Raw genomic sequence first — 16,875 nt, forward strand, 5'->3', positions numbered from 1 at the left:
AGTCCCTCAGCATGACAGAGTCAACCAAATACAAAAAAAGAAGACCTTGCTCAATACACCACCCCCCTGGCTGTGGTCTTCCTCCTTGACTATCACCGTTTATTCACTGAGCGAAGCAAGCAGAGGAGCTTACGGTGAAGTCCAGGCCGATGGTCTCGTACTGCCGGTGGACCTTGTCGGTGAGGTCGTCAAAGAGGCGCACGATAGAGGGCTTCTCGAGGCACATGACCCGACTGAGACCCGCGCGCACCATCACCGGCCACGCCTGAACCACGCAGTCCCAGTCATGGAGACAGGCCATGCACAGCCCGCCTTGGTTACCAAGGAGACAGTACAACGCACCCTGCCCAGGAAAAGACAGACAGAGTGAGGGGGTGTGGGTTGTGATGAATTGAAAAAGAAAGCTTTCTATTAAAAGAGCAATCCAAATCGAAATCTGGATCTGGTTCAAAATTCTAACCAACTGCACTCCCAAAGGTGTGGTGTCTGTCTCAGAGATGACAAAACCAACAAAGCAAAACCTCCAGGTACAGACAAAAATGGCAAACAATGCATAGGTGGCAGAATTAGGCCAGTATCTTCTACTATCAAACAAAAAAAGAGCCACATAATTGTGTTAACATCTAAAAACTAGAGACCATAGATTATATTGTTACAAAGTCCTGCAACAACAAGAGCTGAATATAGAAAAGAGTACCCTTGGCCAACCTCTACTGAAGTTCAGTTCACTAACAGATACTAACAGTACTAACAGCATTTGGCCTCAGGACACAGATCCACTTTTTTCAAGAAATAAAATCAAACCAAATCATAACCAAACAAAAAGAAAAAATACATCACTTATTGGAATTAAGTCCTTCAAGTTCAGTATGTGTTTCAATGCAATAAACACAGAACATCATAGCAGAATATTTGACCATGGTGACTGAACACAAGCCAAGGAAAGCCTGGCCAATGTACAGACTGAGAGAGCACAGCCTGTTCATAGGGACCAGCTGTGACAGGCTGGCATTGCTCTGCTGTAATCAGGAAGCAATGAATACAAGGCTGCCAGATAGAGCAAAAGCCTGAATCTAGACATCAACAGGGGTGGAAATAGCCTATAAGTTGAGAAATATTTTCACATAAATGGACTATGTTAGCTGAGGTTAGCTCCAATATAGGTCAGGTTTTACCCGGATATAGCCTAGTCAGCTAGACAACTAAATGTAGCTTGGTTTTCACCTGAACGTCTAGATGGTGTTTTCTAGCTGACAAGGACATAGCCAGGCTATATCCAGGTAAAACCTAAGCTAAATTGTAGCTAACTTGAGCTAACATTCATTTATGTCAAAAAGGGGTCGATTTCCACCCCTCAAGACGTCTAGATAGCCACTTGCCACAACACTGTGATTAAGAATAACATTTTGTTCTTGAATCCATCTTCCGGGGGCAGCATGATGGTACAGTGAACAGTACTGTTGCATCAGACAGCAAAAAGGTACGGCCTTTCTATGTGGAGCTTTCATGCTCTTCCCGGGTTCACGTGGGTTTCCTCCCACAGTCCAAAGGCATGCAGTGGGCATTTCGGAAACTCTAAATTGCCCATAGGTACGAATGTGTGTGTGAACAGTGTATATTCCTGCCTCTTGCCCACTGCATGCTGGGATAGGCACCAATTTAAAAGTTTATTTTTATTATTTATGTTTCACCATTTCCTCTTTGTTATTAATGTTATTACTCTATTGGTTCATGTAATATTCCTGGTTGTCTCTTTCGACATTTTTGTCTTTCTTCATTCAAATTTATTGCAACTGTCCTGAATGCTTCATTGCTATGCTTTGGCAATGATGTAAAATCATATCATGCTTATAAAGCATTATGGAACTGAAAGTGAATGCAACCAAGAGAGAGGTTTTTCAGTTGTGAAGAAAGACATCAGAAGAAAACCACTGTGTTCCTCAGTACTTGAAAAGACAAGAGACTGTGTAATCTCATTATGGATGTACTGGGTAAAAGGCACAATTCTAATGTAAAGAGAGTGAATGTGAGTGGCGGAAAGAGGAAGTGGGAAAAGGAGAGGAGGAGATGGTGAGGGAGAGGAAGAAAAGCTGCCGTACCTTGAACTGTTGCAGCGTGACATCAGTGCGATCTGGTTCCAAGAACTTCAGCACATGAGGGAGCAGGTCCCTGCAGCAGAAATTATAGCTTCCCAGAGCTGAGAAGAACACACTCTGAGCCTTACTGCGCACCTGTAACACACAGAGAACATACTCTATGCCTTACTGCGCACCTGTAACACACACAGAGTACACACTCTGAGCCTTACTGCACACCTGTAACATACACAGAGAACACACTCTTAGCCTTACTGCACACCTGTAACATACACAGAACACACTCTGAGCCTTACTGTACACCTGCAATATACACAGAGAACACACTCTGAGCCTTACTGCGCACCTACAACATACACACAAAGAACACACACTGAGTTTACTGCACACCTATAACATACACACATACACATGCTAATGACCGCATCATAGTGTACCTGCAACCACAGAAAACATTCTGTTTAAAATAAGCTCTAATACAGCACTTTAAACTCAAATGTATAACATGCTGTCACTACTGGACTCATATGAACTTGTAAACACACACAGAATACAAAGTAGCACTGGTTGAAATAAGGGTACACATGGGTAGGAAAGACATGCATAGAACACTCACAACCATGACAGAACAGTCACAGTCGCCCAGTGCAAGAGTAAAAGAAAGCGTGTGAACGTGGGAAGTAGACGGGGCTTACCTGACTGTATGTGCTGGTGGAGAGCTGTAGCAGGTCTCCAAGAAGGTCCTGGTGAACCGTCTTATATTCAGAGCCCTCCACTGTTAGCTTCCGCAGCTAGAAAACACACAAACACACATTAATAGATACGTACTGTACATACACACAACCACACACAACCACACACACACACACACACACACACACACACACACACACACATGCGAGCGAACACACGCACATGCACACGCACACATACACACACAATCACAAATCACAGTAGTATTAGCAGATGTGCTCATACAGGGAGATTTACAGTGCTAATAAATATTCTTGACCAAGATACAGCTCACAGTTTGGGTTTAGATACATTTCATCCCCACCTTTGACATGGTTTTGCACTGACTTTCAGACAGACACACAGACAGAGCCACATCCTCTGAGACGAGTAAGAGAGATAGAGATAAGGGCAGAGAAACAGATATAGAAGCGAGAGACATGCAGACAGACAGGCAGACAGGCAGACAGACATGCAGACAAAGAGGCAGACAGACAGGCAGATGGAGTCCTGACAGAGGTGAAAACCAGGGATGGACAGACAGAGAGACACACATACATGGGTGGATCCCAGACACAGACAGACAGACAGGCAGGAGCGGACAGATGCAGTGAGCCTCACCTCGTGCTGGAGCATGACCCTGTCGATGAGCAGGGCTCGAATGTGCTGCTTTCTGCCATGGAGCTGACGGTGGACAAAGTGGGAAGACCACAGATGTTCATAAACGCTGCCAAACAACACTTAACATCACTACCATGGGGGTTTAAACACCCAGCCCAACTGTCGCAACCAGTACAGAGAGGGTTTAAAAACCATGGCCAAAATACTGAACACTACTACAACAGAGGTTGAAACGTTCTGCAGAAAACACTGCATTCCAGTACACTAAGGTCTTACACATACCCTCAAAACACTGAATAGCAATATAATAAGGGCTTAAAAGTCCACAGACCGACAATAATGCCAGAGCAGTATTGGTCAGGTAGCTCCTAATATCAGTAAAATTATGGCCTTTTGTGATTATACAAACACTCAGTCATACTGGTTCTCAGTGGCAGAGCAACTGACTTAAATTAGCATATATCATGCAATTAGGTCAACTCACATCACCGCCAAAACTGAACCCAGCCATTCCCACACCTTTATACTGACAGTAGTAATAGAATAATAAAACACCTTCTACCCTGGGCAGGTTTATACTTCATCAACTGAAAGAAATCTGCCTCCACCAGCAACAGAAGTACAATAGGGTGGTCCTGCTGAATCCTAAGGGTACTGACCCGGTTCTCCATGGACTTTTTGACCAAGGTGAAACTCTTCCAGCGAGAGTCAAACTCAGGCTTGTGAGAACCATTGAAGTGCAGCAGGTCATTAATGATCTGAGGGAACAAAAAAAAAATGAATATGTACGCAGACATGCAAACAGACAAACACAGGTAAGCACACAATAATATGCACACACCTACACAGAAACCCACATACACCCAAACATGAAGGCATGTACATATCTAGGTACACACACACAGGAAGTCAAGCACAGCTATCCTCTACATTGCAACTGTTTTTGAGCATTTTAAAAGTAAATCTAGTGTTTTACAAGCAAAAATGCTCTGATAGTTGCATAATTCCAAAGTTTAGATATTTTTTAGGACTTTCAAAAACTACCCGCAATTTCAAATCCTAACATATAGTCCTGTAGCTACATACCTTAATAATGGAGAAGAGGGACTTTGTGTCATCCTCAGAATGTTCCAGAATATAATCTAAGGAGACAGAGAGGGTATAACTGATTAGATTATGGTTGTTTGAGTGGGGTGCAGGTAGCGGAAACACCTGTTTTGGGCACAGTAGTCTAGATTAGTGTTCTATTAGTGGGGAGGGTAGGCCTGTTTTGAGTTTAGCAGGATGTGATAAGAGTGTGAGCAGAGGGTGAGTAAGGTATGATTATGGAGCGGGTCAGATGTAACAGAGGCTTGAGTAGGGTATGTGGTGCAGATATAGCAGAGAAGTGAAAGTGCTGTGAGCAGGTTGTGAGTAAGAGGTGTGTGAGGGCGTACTCACGTAACAGCTGTCTCATCACCCTGCAGATGGTCTCTCTGTAGTTCTCTCTGGTCCGGTCTGTAGTTCAGACAAAATGCATTATGGCACAGCATCGACACAGAAAACTGGGGATGATTCAGGGAGGGTCACCTGCAGTATGCCAGCAATTACACAACTACAGTCAACTAGCAAGTCACATAAGGGAACAGAGCTGCACTGTGACTCACTCTGTAGGGTCAGTGAGCCAGAATTCACCTACAGAGTCAGTGTAATGAGGCAGGACTCACCTATAGAGTCAGTGTAATAAGCCAGGCTCACCTATAGAGTCAGTGTAGTAAGCCGGACTCACCTATAGAGTCAGTGTAATACGCCAGACTCACCTATAGAGTCAGTGTAATAAGCCAGACGCATCTATAGAGTCAGTGTAAAGAGAAGACTCATCTATAGAGTCAGTGTAATGAGAAGGTTCACCAGTACAGTCAGTGTAAGGCAGGCATGTCAAACATACGGCCCGCGGGCCGGACCCGGCCCGTTGGATGATTTAATCCGGCCCGGCATAAATTTCTGAGTATGTCAAAAAAAGAAGCGAGTCTCTAGCTTATTTCTATCAAAAGTTATGATTTTTTAAAATAAATACAAACCAAATGCTCCCTCCGGCCGCGGGAGGGCAGTAAATGTGTAAAAGAGCTCACGTCCAGCATGCGGCATTGACACGAGTTAGTACTAAAAATAAACCGGCAATCTTGCTTCACAATTCACCACTACTAAACAAGTTATCGGTCAACACACCCTTCCCAAAATGGCACTGTCAAAAAAAAGAAAAGTGGACACGGAGTGCTTCTTTGAGCTACGAGGGGAAATTAGACAGTTCATGGAGAAGAAGGGACGCCCAGTAAAGGAACTTAAATGCAAGGAATGGGTGCAGGATCTTGCGTTTATGGTTGATATTACACAACACTTGAATACACTTAACACTACATTGCAGGGCCGTAACAGAGTTGTCACTCAATATTACGACAGCATAAGTGCGTTCAAGATGAAACTGTCACTGTGGGAGACGCAGCTATCCAACGGTGACACCGCGCATTTCTCTTGTCTCACAGCTGTGCGTCCGGAGGCACCAGACCGTCCCGATAATGATTTGGAAAAATATAAAGACAACATAACAGATTTGCTGCGAGAGTTTGAGCAGAGGTTTCAGGTATTCAGTGAACTTGAGAACAAATTTGGCTTTTTTCGCTCGCCATTTACAGTGAAGCCTTCTGATATGCCAGCTGACATTCAACTCGAGCTTATTGACTTGCAGTGCGATTCCGCTATGAAGGATAAATTTGGGTCCGTGGGATTGGATACGTTTTATCAATATCTCGTGCCAGGTTACCCCAAAATAACAGCCATGGCTGCAAAGGTTCTATCCATGTTTGGGACTACTTATCTTTGTGAACAGGTGTTCTCCGTAATGAACAATAATAAAACAAAGCAGCGCTCAAGGTTAACAAATAAACACTTGAATGACATTGTTAAATGTGCTGCTACTCAGGATTTGACACCTAATATCGATACACTTGTGAAGGCAAAAAGATCCCAAGTTTCAGGAGCCAGCAGCAGCAAGTAGACTGCAGGAGTGCAGTAAGAGAGAAAAAAAGTGTGATGACACGAAATTTGTTTGCACTCATGAATACAGATCATTAAAAATAAGATTAATCTGGTTTCATATTAAAGACAATTAATATTGTGCAGTATATTCTCAGCTTCAGTAGGCCCAGCCTAGTAGTTTGATCTGATGTATTCTAATCTTATTGCCCATGCACGGCTATAACTTTTATTTTGTATTTCTTTTTTTATTTATTTCAAAGCAGTATGACAATTAAGGCGAAAATATTTTTTTCATAGCTCCCACTTGAGTTTGTTTAGTGTGGTGAGTTGGTTCAGGTGTAAAACTGCATTCACTTAACTGTTAAAATAAACCAGTTGTTAACACATTCACCGCCTAACATGAAATCATTTTTTTTTTCCATTGTTGGTGAATAAATGTGTTGTGCTTAGAAAAGATCCCTTGTCATCCGTGATTATAATATGTAGGGTAGGCTACAAATGTAGGCTGAATGATAAAGCATAGTACTGAAAAACAAAGCTAAATATTTGGAGTTGACATTCTTTTACTGATCCGGCCCACCCGAGAACAGAAAGTCTGGATCCGGCCCCAGAGCCAAACTGAGTTTGACATGCCTGGTGTAAGGTGACAGAGTCACCTATAGAGTCAGTGTAAGGACCCAGGAGTCGCCTATAGAGTCAGTGTAAGGAGCCATGAGTCACCTATAGAGTCAGTGTAAGGAGCCAAGAGTCGCCTATAGAGTCAGTGTCATTACACAAGACTCACCATATTCCATGCCCACATACAGTTTGGTTTCCTCCAGATCCACCATACTGGTAATCCTGCAGGAAACAGAGCAAATTACACCTCTGCCACACACACACACACACAAACACACACACACACACACTGCAGCAGTGTGGAACAACCAAGCATGAACATGGAGATGTGAGTGAAAAAGGTGTGAAGTTGCGCACAGGCATGTACCAAAAGGAGAGGATAGGCAAAAATGCGTGTACAGACAGGTGTGTAGAAACTGATACAGAATATAAAGATACTGTAAGTGTGTAGAGGCAGGTGGTAATACAAGCAGATGTGCACAGATAGGTGAAGATACAGACAGGTGTGTGTACAGACAGGTAATATAATCAGGAAGGTGTATATATAGAGTGTATAGAAAGATATGTGCACAGCGTATAATGGCAAGTACAGTGTGTGTAATATCAGGCGAGGATGGATGTACTGTGGGACTCACAGGCCAGACACCACCTGTCCCTCCAGGGGGGGTAGCATGCTCCCAGCTCCCAGCAGGCAGTGCTGCACAATGGCCAAGCTCTGCAGGACATCATCCCTGATAACAGAGCAGATACCATAACAACAACTATAACAGTAATATATAAACACTACATTCCTGACTATTACATGCCTATAATATACTATCAGTGTATCCCTGGGAACTGTGTACAGATATTATAACCACACCTATAAATGTAACATATATCTAATATATCCCTGAGGAGAGAGCAGATATAACCATAACTGTGATGTGAGGTAAAATCAAAGATAGCACAGAATAACTTTAATGTAAAACCAAGGTATCAATGGCATTAGTCACCTGCTCTCAGCTACAGTTCCACATCCTCAAAACCCAACCCCCCTGGCCTTACCCCACCCATACCCATTTACCAGTTCATATCCTATCGTCTGTGACCTGCCCATATATTACTCTCCCTGACCCCTGAACTGCTCACATCCCCCTGTCCCTGACCGCTGACCTGCTAATGTCCTCCTCTCCCTGACCTGCTCATGTCCTCCTCTCCCTTACCCCTGACCTGCTCATGTCATCCTCTCCCTGGCCCTTACCACTGACCTCCTCATATCCTCCTCTCTCTGTCCCCTGATCTCCTAATGTCCTCCTCTCTGTCCCCTGACCTGCTCATGTCCTCCTCCCCCTGACCTCTGATGCCTGACCTGCTCATGTCCTTCTCTCCCTGACCCCTGACCTGCTCATGTCCTCCTCTCCCTGACCCCTGACCTGCTCATGTCCTCTTCTCCCTGACCCCTGACCTGCTCATGTCCTCCTCTCCCTGACCCCTGACCTGCTCATGCCCTCCTCTCCCTGACCCCTGACCTGCTCATGTCCTCCTTACCCTGACCTTCTCATGTCCGCCTCTCCCTGACTCCTGACCCCTGACCTGCTCATGCCCTCCTTTCCCTGACCCCTGACCTACTCATGTCCTCCTTTCCCTGACTCCTGACCCCTGACTTGCTCATGCCCTCCTCTCCCTGACTCCTGACCCCTGACTTGCTCATGCCCTCCTCTCCCTGACCCCTGACCTGCTCATGTCCTCTTCTCCCTGGGCGTGTCTCTGCAGGCGCAGCAGTTCGGGCTGCAGCAGCAGGTCCAGAAGCTCGAACACCACGTCCTTCTCCTCTGCGCTGGGAACGTGCCACTGCACCTGCAGGTTCCTCAGATCCCCGTGCCGACCCCAGTCCTGCCAAACACAGAGAGAACTGGGTCAGATCAGAGGACGTCAGAACAGAGGACCGGGTCAGAAACAGGAACAGGTCAGACACAGTAAGACAGTCAAACACAGAGAATGGTCAGAACACAGAGAGCAGTCAGAACACAGAAAGGTCGGTCAGAACACAGAGTCCAGGACACAGAGGACAGTAGAACCAGAGGATTCAGAACACAGAGAAGGTCAGACACAGAGTGGTTCAGAACACAGAGAGGACAGGTCAAACACGAGAAGATTGTCAGAACACAGAAAAGGAGACCAGAAGAACAGGGTCAGAACACAGAGACTGGCAGACACACAGAACCAGGTCAGGACACAGAAAGGTCCGGGTCAGAACACAGAGAAGATTGGTTCAGAACACAGAAAGGACTGCATCAGAACAGAGAAAACTGGGTTATAATACAGAGAACCAGGAAAGAACATACAGAACTGGGTCAAAGTAAAGACCCAGTTCTGTATGTTCTTTCAAGAGATCAAAATAATAATAGATGAGACAAAAATAATAAAGACTTTTTTTTTTTTTTTTAAACTGAAGTAGTAAGATATTAAACCTTTACATACAAGTTTACCGGCAACATCAACATTTTCAATAATTGCTTTTATATATAATATAATAATTGAATATAATAATAATTTTTTCTCCAAATTCTTTCCATTTTTTTAATTACTTTTTTTTTACTTTGACATGCAACATGCTAGCACTGAATTATCCTTTATGATGCAAAGAAGAGTTTATACTTCAGAACACACACGCTCACACACTCATGCGCACACACACTCACACACACACACACACACACACACACACATACACCCTGGACTAGGCTAGAACACAGAGTCATGACACCATACACATACATACATACATACATGTGCAGCACTTTTCATTTACTGTCCCATTATTACTAAAGTGAGAAAACTCTCACTGAAAGCATTGCTGGGGTTCAACTGACGATAGGTGATTTTACTGAAGTGTAGACAGTTATAATACTATTAGTAAATATAAAAACAGGTACCTATTAAGAAACATAATAATTTTTTGAGTGACAAATTTGAGTGACTAATCTCGCTGGTCGGATGCATTGTATTTGATGTGTTCCTTTGGCTCAAATCCTGGAAATGGGTCTGTGGAGAAATGTGTGTTATGTGCAGATGAACCATATGTGTTTCTCTGACAGTGAACTGTGTGTGTTCTGTGCACTGGTGAACTGTGTGTGTGTTTCTGTGCACTGGTGAACTGTGTGTGTGTTTCTGTGCGTTGGTGAACTGTGTGAGTGTTCTGTGCACTGGTGAACTGTGTGTGTTTCTGTGCATGGTGAACTGTGTGTGTGTTTCTGTGCATTGGTGAACTGTGTGTGTGTTTCTGTGCGTTGGTGAACTGTGTGAGTGTTCTGTGCACTGGTGAACTGTGTGTGTTTCTGTGCATTGGTGAACTGTGTTTGCGTCTGATCTTCCCTGTGCTAGTTAGACTAAGTAATGGTAGGCGTGGTTTTCTTTTCCAGGAAAAGGTGGGTTTGTTACAGAAGACCCTCTTTAGCCAAGGTCAACTGCAACGCCAGACAACATGGCCCCAAATCCCGATTACAGGGGCACGGAGAGAAGCTTTGGAAGAGACGTCAGCACGCGGCCAAAAAGGCCTTGCTTAAACCTGAGGTAATTCTGCCCCATCGCCCAGCAAGGAGCACGCAGGGAGATTTAATTGGATCAGGCAGAGTACAGGGTAATCGGTTTGTAGGGTGGGGCAGCTTGGGATGGTGTGGGGCGGAGGAGGGAAGGAAGGCTCGGGCCAGGATCTCGGACAGTTGGGGGGAGGGGAGCCTGCGCGTTATGTAACCGTTAAGTGATATGAAAATTCAGGGCACTCCCAACGGTATCCGTGTCACATGTTCACCGGATGTGCCTCACGCTGACATTAAAAAAAGAAAATAAAATTGCTGTCAGACCTCTTAGTGGCCCGGAATTCACTAGCAAACGTTACAGTTTTAGCTTTTAATAATTTTTACAATATTCTTTCTTTAGGGTTCCCATTAATAACGTACTCAGGGCATATGCAGAATATTTAAACATAAAATGTTGTGCCAGGACGGGCCTGAGGAATACACACAAAGGACTGCAGTGCTTTCAATCCTGTTTAACCATTGCAGGTACCAGAAATAATAGACATATTTTTCACAAAATACCTGTGGGTAATGCACACAACAGCATAACATTTACATAAATTGTGCTAAAATTATTCATATTAATGCAAATGGTGCTCAATGGAATGCGTGTGATTCACAAAGATTACCCATATCTAAAAGCATGCATTTTTAAAGTCAACCTGAAACCTGTTACGTGGATCTTCCGTACAATTCCGTACTCTTTTGGTTAACAGAGACAGAAATTATTCATAGTTGCAAGCTGCGTCATGCAATACTAGTATTGCTTGACGACAAAGATGACATTGATCCTTCCCAGGTAATTTATGTTCTTCAAAAATTTAAGTAGCCTATTCTATTACACAGAGACAAATATTTAGACACCGACACCAATAACCAAGCCAATGTGTTAGCGTAGATCAATGGACTGGCTGACCTGTGTGTGGGGCTGTGTGACAAGGCGTCAGTTTAAGGGGCAGTACCTTGACGGGCAGGTACTCCTGCAGGGGGCGCTGGAACCCGCCCGGCACGCTGCAGTACTCGGTGGGGTAGATGAGGGCGGTGGATCGCAGGACGTGGTGGAGCAGGTTGCAGGCCAGACTGTAGCCCTGCTTGCACTTCACGTGGAGGGTCAGCTGCAGAATCTCCACCAGGCGTGGGCGATAGGGGAGGAGCTTCTCTCCGTCCACACGACTCACCTTAGAGACAGAAAGAGGGACGGGAAGGGAAAAAAGGAGACAGAGACAGGAGAGTGTTATAACAGAACTGAATAGAACAGAATCGAACAGAATAGAACAGAACAGATCAGACAAGAACAGAATGTAGCAGAACAGAATAGAACAGAACAGATCAGACAAGAACAGAACGTAGCAGAACAGAATAGAACAGAACAGAATAGAAGAGAACAGAGTAGTAACTTTATTGACCAAGAAAGGCTGGAAATTTTCTTCAGTCACACCAAAAAAATACATTCATGAAAATAAAATACAGTACCATCACAACGACATCACAAAAATAATAGCTCATCTGGTTTTGTTCAAATTGACTGACTGCAGATTGGACAACAGATGTCTCAAGACGTTCTTTTTGGCTACTGGCTCTCTGAAATGTTGGCCAGATGGAAGCAACTCAAACTCACTGTGGAGGGGGTGACTGGTGACTGATGTCATTTATTATAGTCTATCATCATAGAAACCAGAAGAGTCCTGCAGTAAATATTGCCAAAGCTTAATTTCCTGATTCAGATAAACTGTCAACACTGGACTGCTATCACCTCTGAGATACATACATGGATTTCATTGGAAACAGAAATGTTGTGAGGATAGTCTTGAAAGTGAAGTCAAAATACACCAGTTTTAAGATTTTAAGCCCCATATTTGTTTGAATCGTTTCTTCCGTAACGGTAATTGGTGAATGGTAAACGCAGAGAAGCTCAGTATTATCATTTCTCTTTCTGCTTACTGCAGTGTTTCCCAGTGCACCAACGAAGCAGCAGTCTGGAAATATTACTGACCCCTGCTGACCTATGACCTATGGCCTCACCTCTGACAGCAGCTGAAGGTTCCATAGCAGGTCCTTATCCAGTTCCTCTTCACTCAGGACGTCCTCGTCTGTAAAAAACGAATGCATCAGTGTCACACAAACAAGCATACAACGTCACACAATGAACTCTCTGAAGAATAGGTTTTTTGAAATGTTTTTCAAAAATAACAGTCAGTGTTCTAGAACCCCATTGCTTTCAATTTCCAGTACTGATTTTACATCAGCATTAGAGTGTTCAGCTAAGAACATTCTAATCACATACACCTTAAAGAAACACACACAAAATTCAGCTGTGTCTTTTTCTGTCACACATACACACACACATATTAACACGCACATGTGCAAACACACACAGACTTACTGGCAGTGATGTGTGTTATTGCGCTGCAACAGTGTGGCACAAAGAGCTTCAGTGCTTCTGCAGGGTGACACTGGAGGAGAAACAGAGAGAAGTGGTTGAGCTACAGTTAAGATATACACACAGCAAACACACTGTACCTCTGGGTAATGTAAAAAAAAAAAACATGCAAAACTACATTATTATTCAGAGGACTGCACCCAGGGCCAATTCTAGGCATAGGCAGTTGCCTTGGGTGCCATCTGTATGAGAGGGCTCTAACCACCTGGGGGGTAGAAACGAAAGGACAAAATGGGACAATGGAACGTGCCCCCCCTCCCCCAGCTCTGCGATCACTTTTCCCCCTGTGATCTCACCTAGGGCAGCGTACTTTATTGTACTTACAACAAACACAGTGGTAAACACTCAGAAGTTATACACCGACCAAGCATGCTGTTTGACAGGGTTCTAAAGGGTCCACACTTAGAGTGCTAATGGAGTTTATAGTTGCGCGATACAGTAGTTTGTGTCTTGCTCTGCGGTTCTGGTTTTTCTTCGGCGCTCACCTTGGAGGCAGCTCTGCACATGTCTGCCACCATCCTCCCGGCTACCCGCGTCTCAAAGATGTTGGTGGTGGCAAAGTTAAAGACCTTCTCCAGGGCCACCTGTGGACAAGGAACACAAAGGGAACCAATGGTGAGACAAACAGTGCTAGGGTACCTCAATGCTGTCCTCAAATCAGTTCTAACAGCGAAGAGAGAGAAAGACAAACAGGACAAGGGTCATCAGCACTGTTCTCAGATCAGTAAAATTAACTACAGAGAATATGAACTTCAGTAGTCAGAACAGCAAATCGAATACCACACACATTGTGTGCATGTCTGAAGATGGTTTGTCTGTGTGCATGTGCCTGTGTGTGTGTGTGTGTGTGTGTGTGTGTGTGTGTGTGCGCATGTGTGTTAGACCTTGAAGATGTCCATGGAGCACTGTGTAAGGATGGTGCTGAAGGTGGAGGAGAGGCCTAGCTCGACCAGGCTCTCCAGGTGGGTCATCTTCTCCATCTCCAGCTCCTCACGGGTGTGTTCCAGAGTACTGCTCTCAATCAGCGCAAAGCACCTGCACCCAACACACTGTTATTAACCTGTGCACGCAGATAATGTATAATCTCACCCGTCCAAACAGACCGTATATGCAGCCAAGCCTGTGCATATGTACTTATATAGGTTTGACCATCTGTGAGAATGTACATACATGGCTAGTTCCCTGCCTATACTGTACCTGTCAATGAACTGAACCACAAAGTCCTCAAACTCTGCTGAAGCTGAACAGAGCTCCCGTTCCATCTGAGAGACAGAGAGAAAGAAAGAAGAGAGAGAAAGAGAGATAGAGAGAGAGGCGGACAGAAAGACAGACAGATAAGAAAGGGAGAGAAAGGGTGAAAAAAATGAAAGTAAAAAGACAGAAGGAATCAGAATAATACTGAAGGAGGACCATGGACACAGGTAGCTAGGTCTACAGACACAAATAGAGAACAAAAACGCATATATCAACACATGCACACATACACAAACACACATACACACCTCTGTCAGGTTATCTCTTTCGTGAAGGGCAGCTGAACAGTCAACCAAAGGCACCAGAGTTGTAAAAGTAGCGATGAACTGGAATGTGATCTGCAGAAGGGACAGAGAAGTTGACTTGACCAACAGTTTCAACACATTTCAAATGTAGCTGCAATGTGAGGACATATAAAAACCAACTAACTGATTTCAGATGGGGACATTTCAAATCTAACTGCAATATATGAGGACATTCCATGCGCCCACCATGCACTTGCTGAAGTCGTTGGGGTCGACGCCCGGCAGAGCCCTCATGAGCAGGGGCAGCACGTGCGTGGGGCCTTCGGGGAACTGGCGCCCCCCGCGGGCCAGGCTGCGCGCCATGCCGATCATGCAGCTCAGCGTAGCCGTCAGCTGGTGCGGCTCCGTCAGCGTCTCCATAGCCAGGTACGTCCTGAAGGAGGTGTCAGAGAGCAGGAGAGGAAGTCATTTTGTCACCTCCTATCTTCCACCACATGTTGCTATGCCCAACACTGGTCCGCCTCCCTGCCTGGGCTACTCTACCCTACACCGCCCCACCAAACGTATCCTAGCCATAACCTGTCCCACCAAACTTACCATAGCCCTAACCTGTCCCACCAAATTTATCCTAGCCCTAACCTGCCCCACCAATCATATCCTAGCTCTAACCTGGCCCACCACACTTATCCTAGCCCTAGTCTACACTGCACATAAATCCCCGCCAATGATTCGCCCGAGTCCTGCCCAAGCCCCGCCCACATCCCCCCTCGCTCACTTCTCCAGCACGGGCGGAATGACGAGGCCAGGCCGAACGAGCGCCAGGTTCTGCAGGGCGTGCGCCGCGTCCAGGCTGCCCGTCTTGCTGAACATGGCCAGCAGCACCGGCTGCCTCATGCACTCGGCGAACTCCGTGATGTCCTGCTCCGTCAGCCGGTGGCTGTCCGGCACGGCCGGCAGCCAGGTGGCGCACTGGTAGCGCTCGCGGTGCAGCCGCCGCACCACCGTGGCCGGGAGCCGCTGCAGGAGCTTCATCAGCTTCATCTGGACGCACGGACAGACGGGCAGACCGACGGACGGGCAGACAGACAGAGAGAGAGACAGAAAGGATGGATTTGTACAGTAAACCCCGGTTTACAAATATCTTCATCTGAACACACAGCTGAGCAGACAGGAACAGTGGCCAGACAAAGACACATGGACAGAAGGACAAACAGACAGCTTAAGGCTGCAATGAAGAACCAACTGCTTTTCAGTAGCAATTTTAAGGCCTTTTAAAACACTTAAAGCTCACTGAATTAATGTTTGCTTGCAATCAAGCAGTGTATTTACTTTAACTGTGTGTAACCTGCATTTTTTCATGATAGCAGAAGCTGTATTTTTATTTCTTTTTTTAAACAGACACATATGTCTCTCTTAGTGTGTCTCAGCTGACCTAGTAAAACGTTTGTGTTGTTTTTTGAGTGGCAGTAGTTAATGAGATCATTTCTTTTCACTGTTTCTGAGGAGAAATTAGTAATGTTGCTAGATATATTGAATTCTAATAAGCTAGGTTTGGCTGAGGCAGCCTAACCTGGTGCAAGATATTTATTTAGCCATTATGAGCAGTATTTAGAGCAGACAGTAGCAGCCTCAGTAGGACTAAGGCAAGGGAGTCTACCCGTAGGAGTCCACAGGGGAAGAAAATCCAAGGGTCATAAAGTTAAAGTCATTCCACCCATGAACTCAGCCAGTTCAAGAATTGTGCTAATTAGCAAATCCAGGTGACTGGAACAAAATTCTGGGGAGGACTTTCACTTTCAGTCTCTGGAAGTCCATTGAGGAAGGATAACAAGGTTAATGGTGTGTTGCTACAGTGGTGCTGTATGCTGTTTACAGCATTCAATCACTGATAGTGACTGTGACAACACCCATTTACTTCCTATGGACTTTTAAAAACCATTTTGAAGCCACGGAAGTGCAGGGAAATGGGGGGACCCTTATATGGTCATGAAGACTGGGCCGTGTCTGGGCACAGTGCGATTGACAGCCTGAGCCATTACTAAGTGAGTGATGTACAGTGATGAGGAAGTGACACAAACTGTCCCTGGTTGGTACACAAAATATTAAAATAGTATTCAAATGACACAATAACTTTACAAATAGGCATGTGGGGAGACATTAGACAAAAAAAAAACCCTATAGGGACTGACTACATGTTCTTGTGGGGAAAAAAAATTCAATTCATATTAGCATTGACATTAAAACGAGTGGCTGAAAGACTAGAACCGCACTGGCACTAGAGGGCAACATCTGAG

The 16,875-nt window shown here is 45.0% G+C and overlaps 1 protein-coding gene across 2 annotated transcripts in view; it reads right to left on the minus strand.

Annotated features, from left to right (window-relative positions):
* The window catches only part of psme4b (proteasome activator subunit 4b), a 46,469-nt gene that overhangs the window by 13,557 nt on the left and 16,037 nt on the right, over positions 1 to 16,875 (minus strand). For both annotated transcript variants that reach the window (XM_064321140.1, XM_064321141.1), the window contains exons 10-28: positions 15,357 to 15,622; positions 14,828 to 15,014; positions 14,585 to 14,674; positions 14,280 to 14,344; positions 13,967 to 14,117; positions 13,568 to 13,666; positions 13,026 to 13,095; positions 12,665 to 12,732; positions 11,605 to 11,820; positions 8,800 to 8,957; positions 7,718 to 7,813; positions 7,249 to 7,304; positions 4,890 to 4,946; positions 4,536 to 4,591; positions 4,109 to 4,207; positions 3,450 to 3,512; positions 2,792 to 2,887; positions 2,100 to 2,231; positions 134 to 343 (exon numbers count right to left, since the gene is read on the minus strand). In XM_064321140.1, coding sequence (XP_064177210.1) covers positions 134 to 343; positions 2,100 to 2,231; positions 2,792 to 2,887; positions 3,450 to 3,512; positions 4,109 to 4,207; positions 4,536 to 4,591; positions 4,890 to 4,946; positions 7,249 to 7,304; positions 7,718 to 7,813; positions 8,800 to 8,957; positions 11,605 to 11,820; positions 12,665 to 12,732; positions 13,026 to 13,095; positions 13,568 to 13,666; positions 13,967 to 14,117; positions 14,280 to 14,344; positions 14,585 to 14,674; positions 14,828 to 15,014; positions 15,357 to 15,622 — 2,235 coding nt within the window. The remainder of the gene's footprint in view (positions 1 to 133; positions 344 to 2,099; positions 2,232 to 2,791; positions 2,888 to 3,449; positions 3,513 to 4,108; positions 4,208 to 4,535; positions 4,592 to 4,889; positions 4,947 to 7,248; positions 7,305 to 7,717; positions 7,814 to 8,799; positions 8,958 to 11,604; positions 11,821 to 12,664; positions 12,733 to 13,025; positions 13,096 to 13,567; positions 13,667 to 13,966; positions 14,118 to 14,279; positions 14,345 to 14,584; positions 14,675 to 14,827; positions 15,015 to 15,356; positions 15,623 to 16,875) is intronic.

Source organism: Anguilla rostrata, chromosome 2 (genome assembly GCF_018555375.3).
Source record: "Anguilla rostrata isolate EN2019 chromosome 2, ASM1855537v3, whole genome shotgun sequence".
Taxonomy (NCBI): Eukaryota; Metazoa; Chordata; class Actinopteri; order Anguilliformes; family Anguillidae; genus Anguilla; species Anguilla rostrata.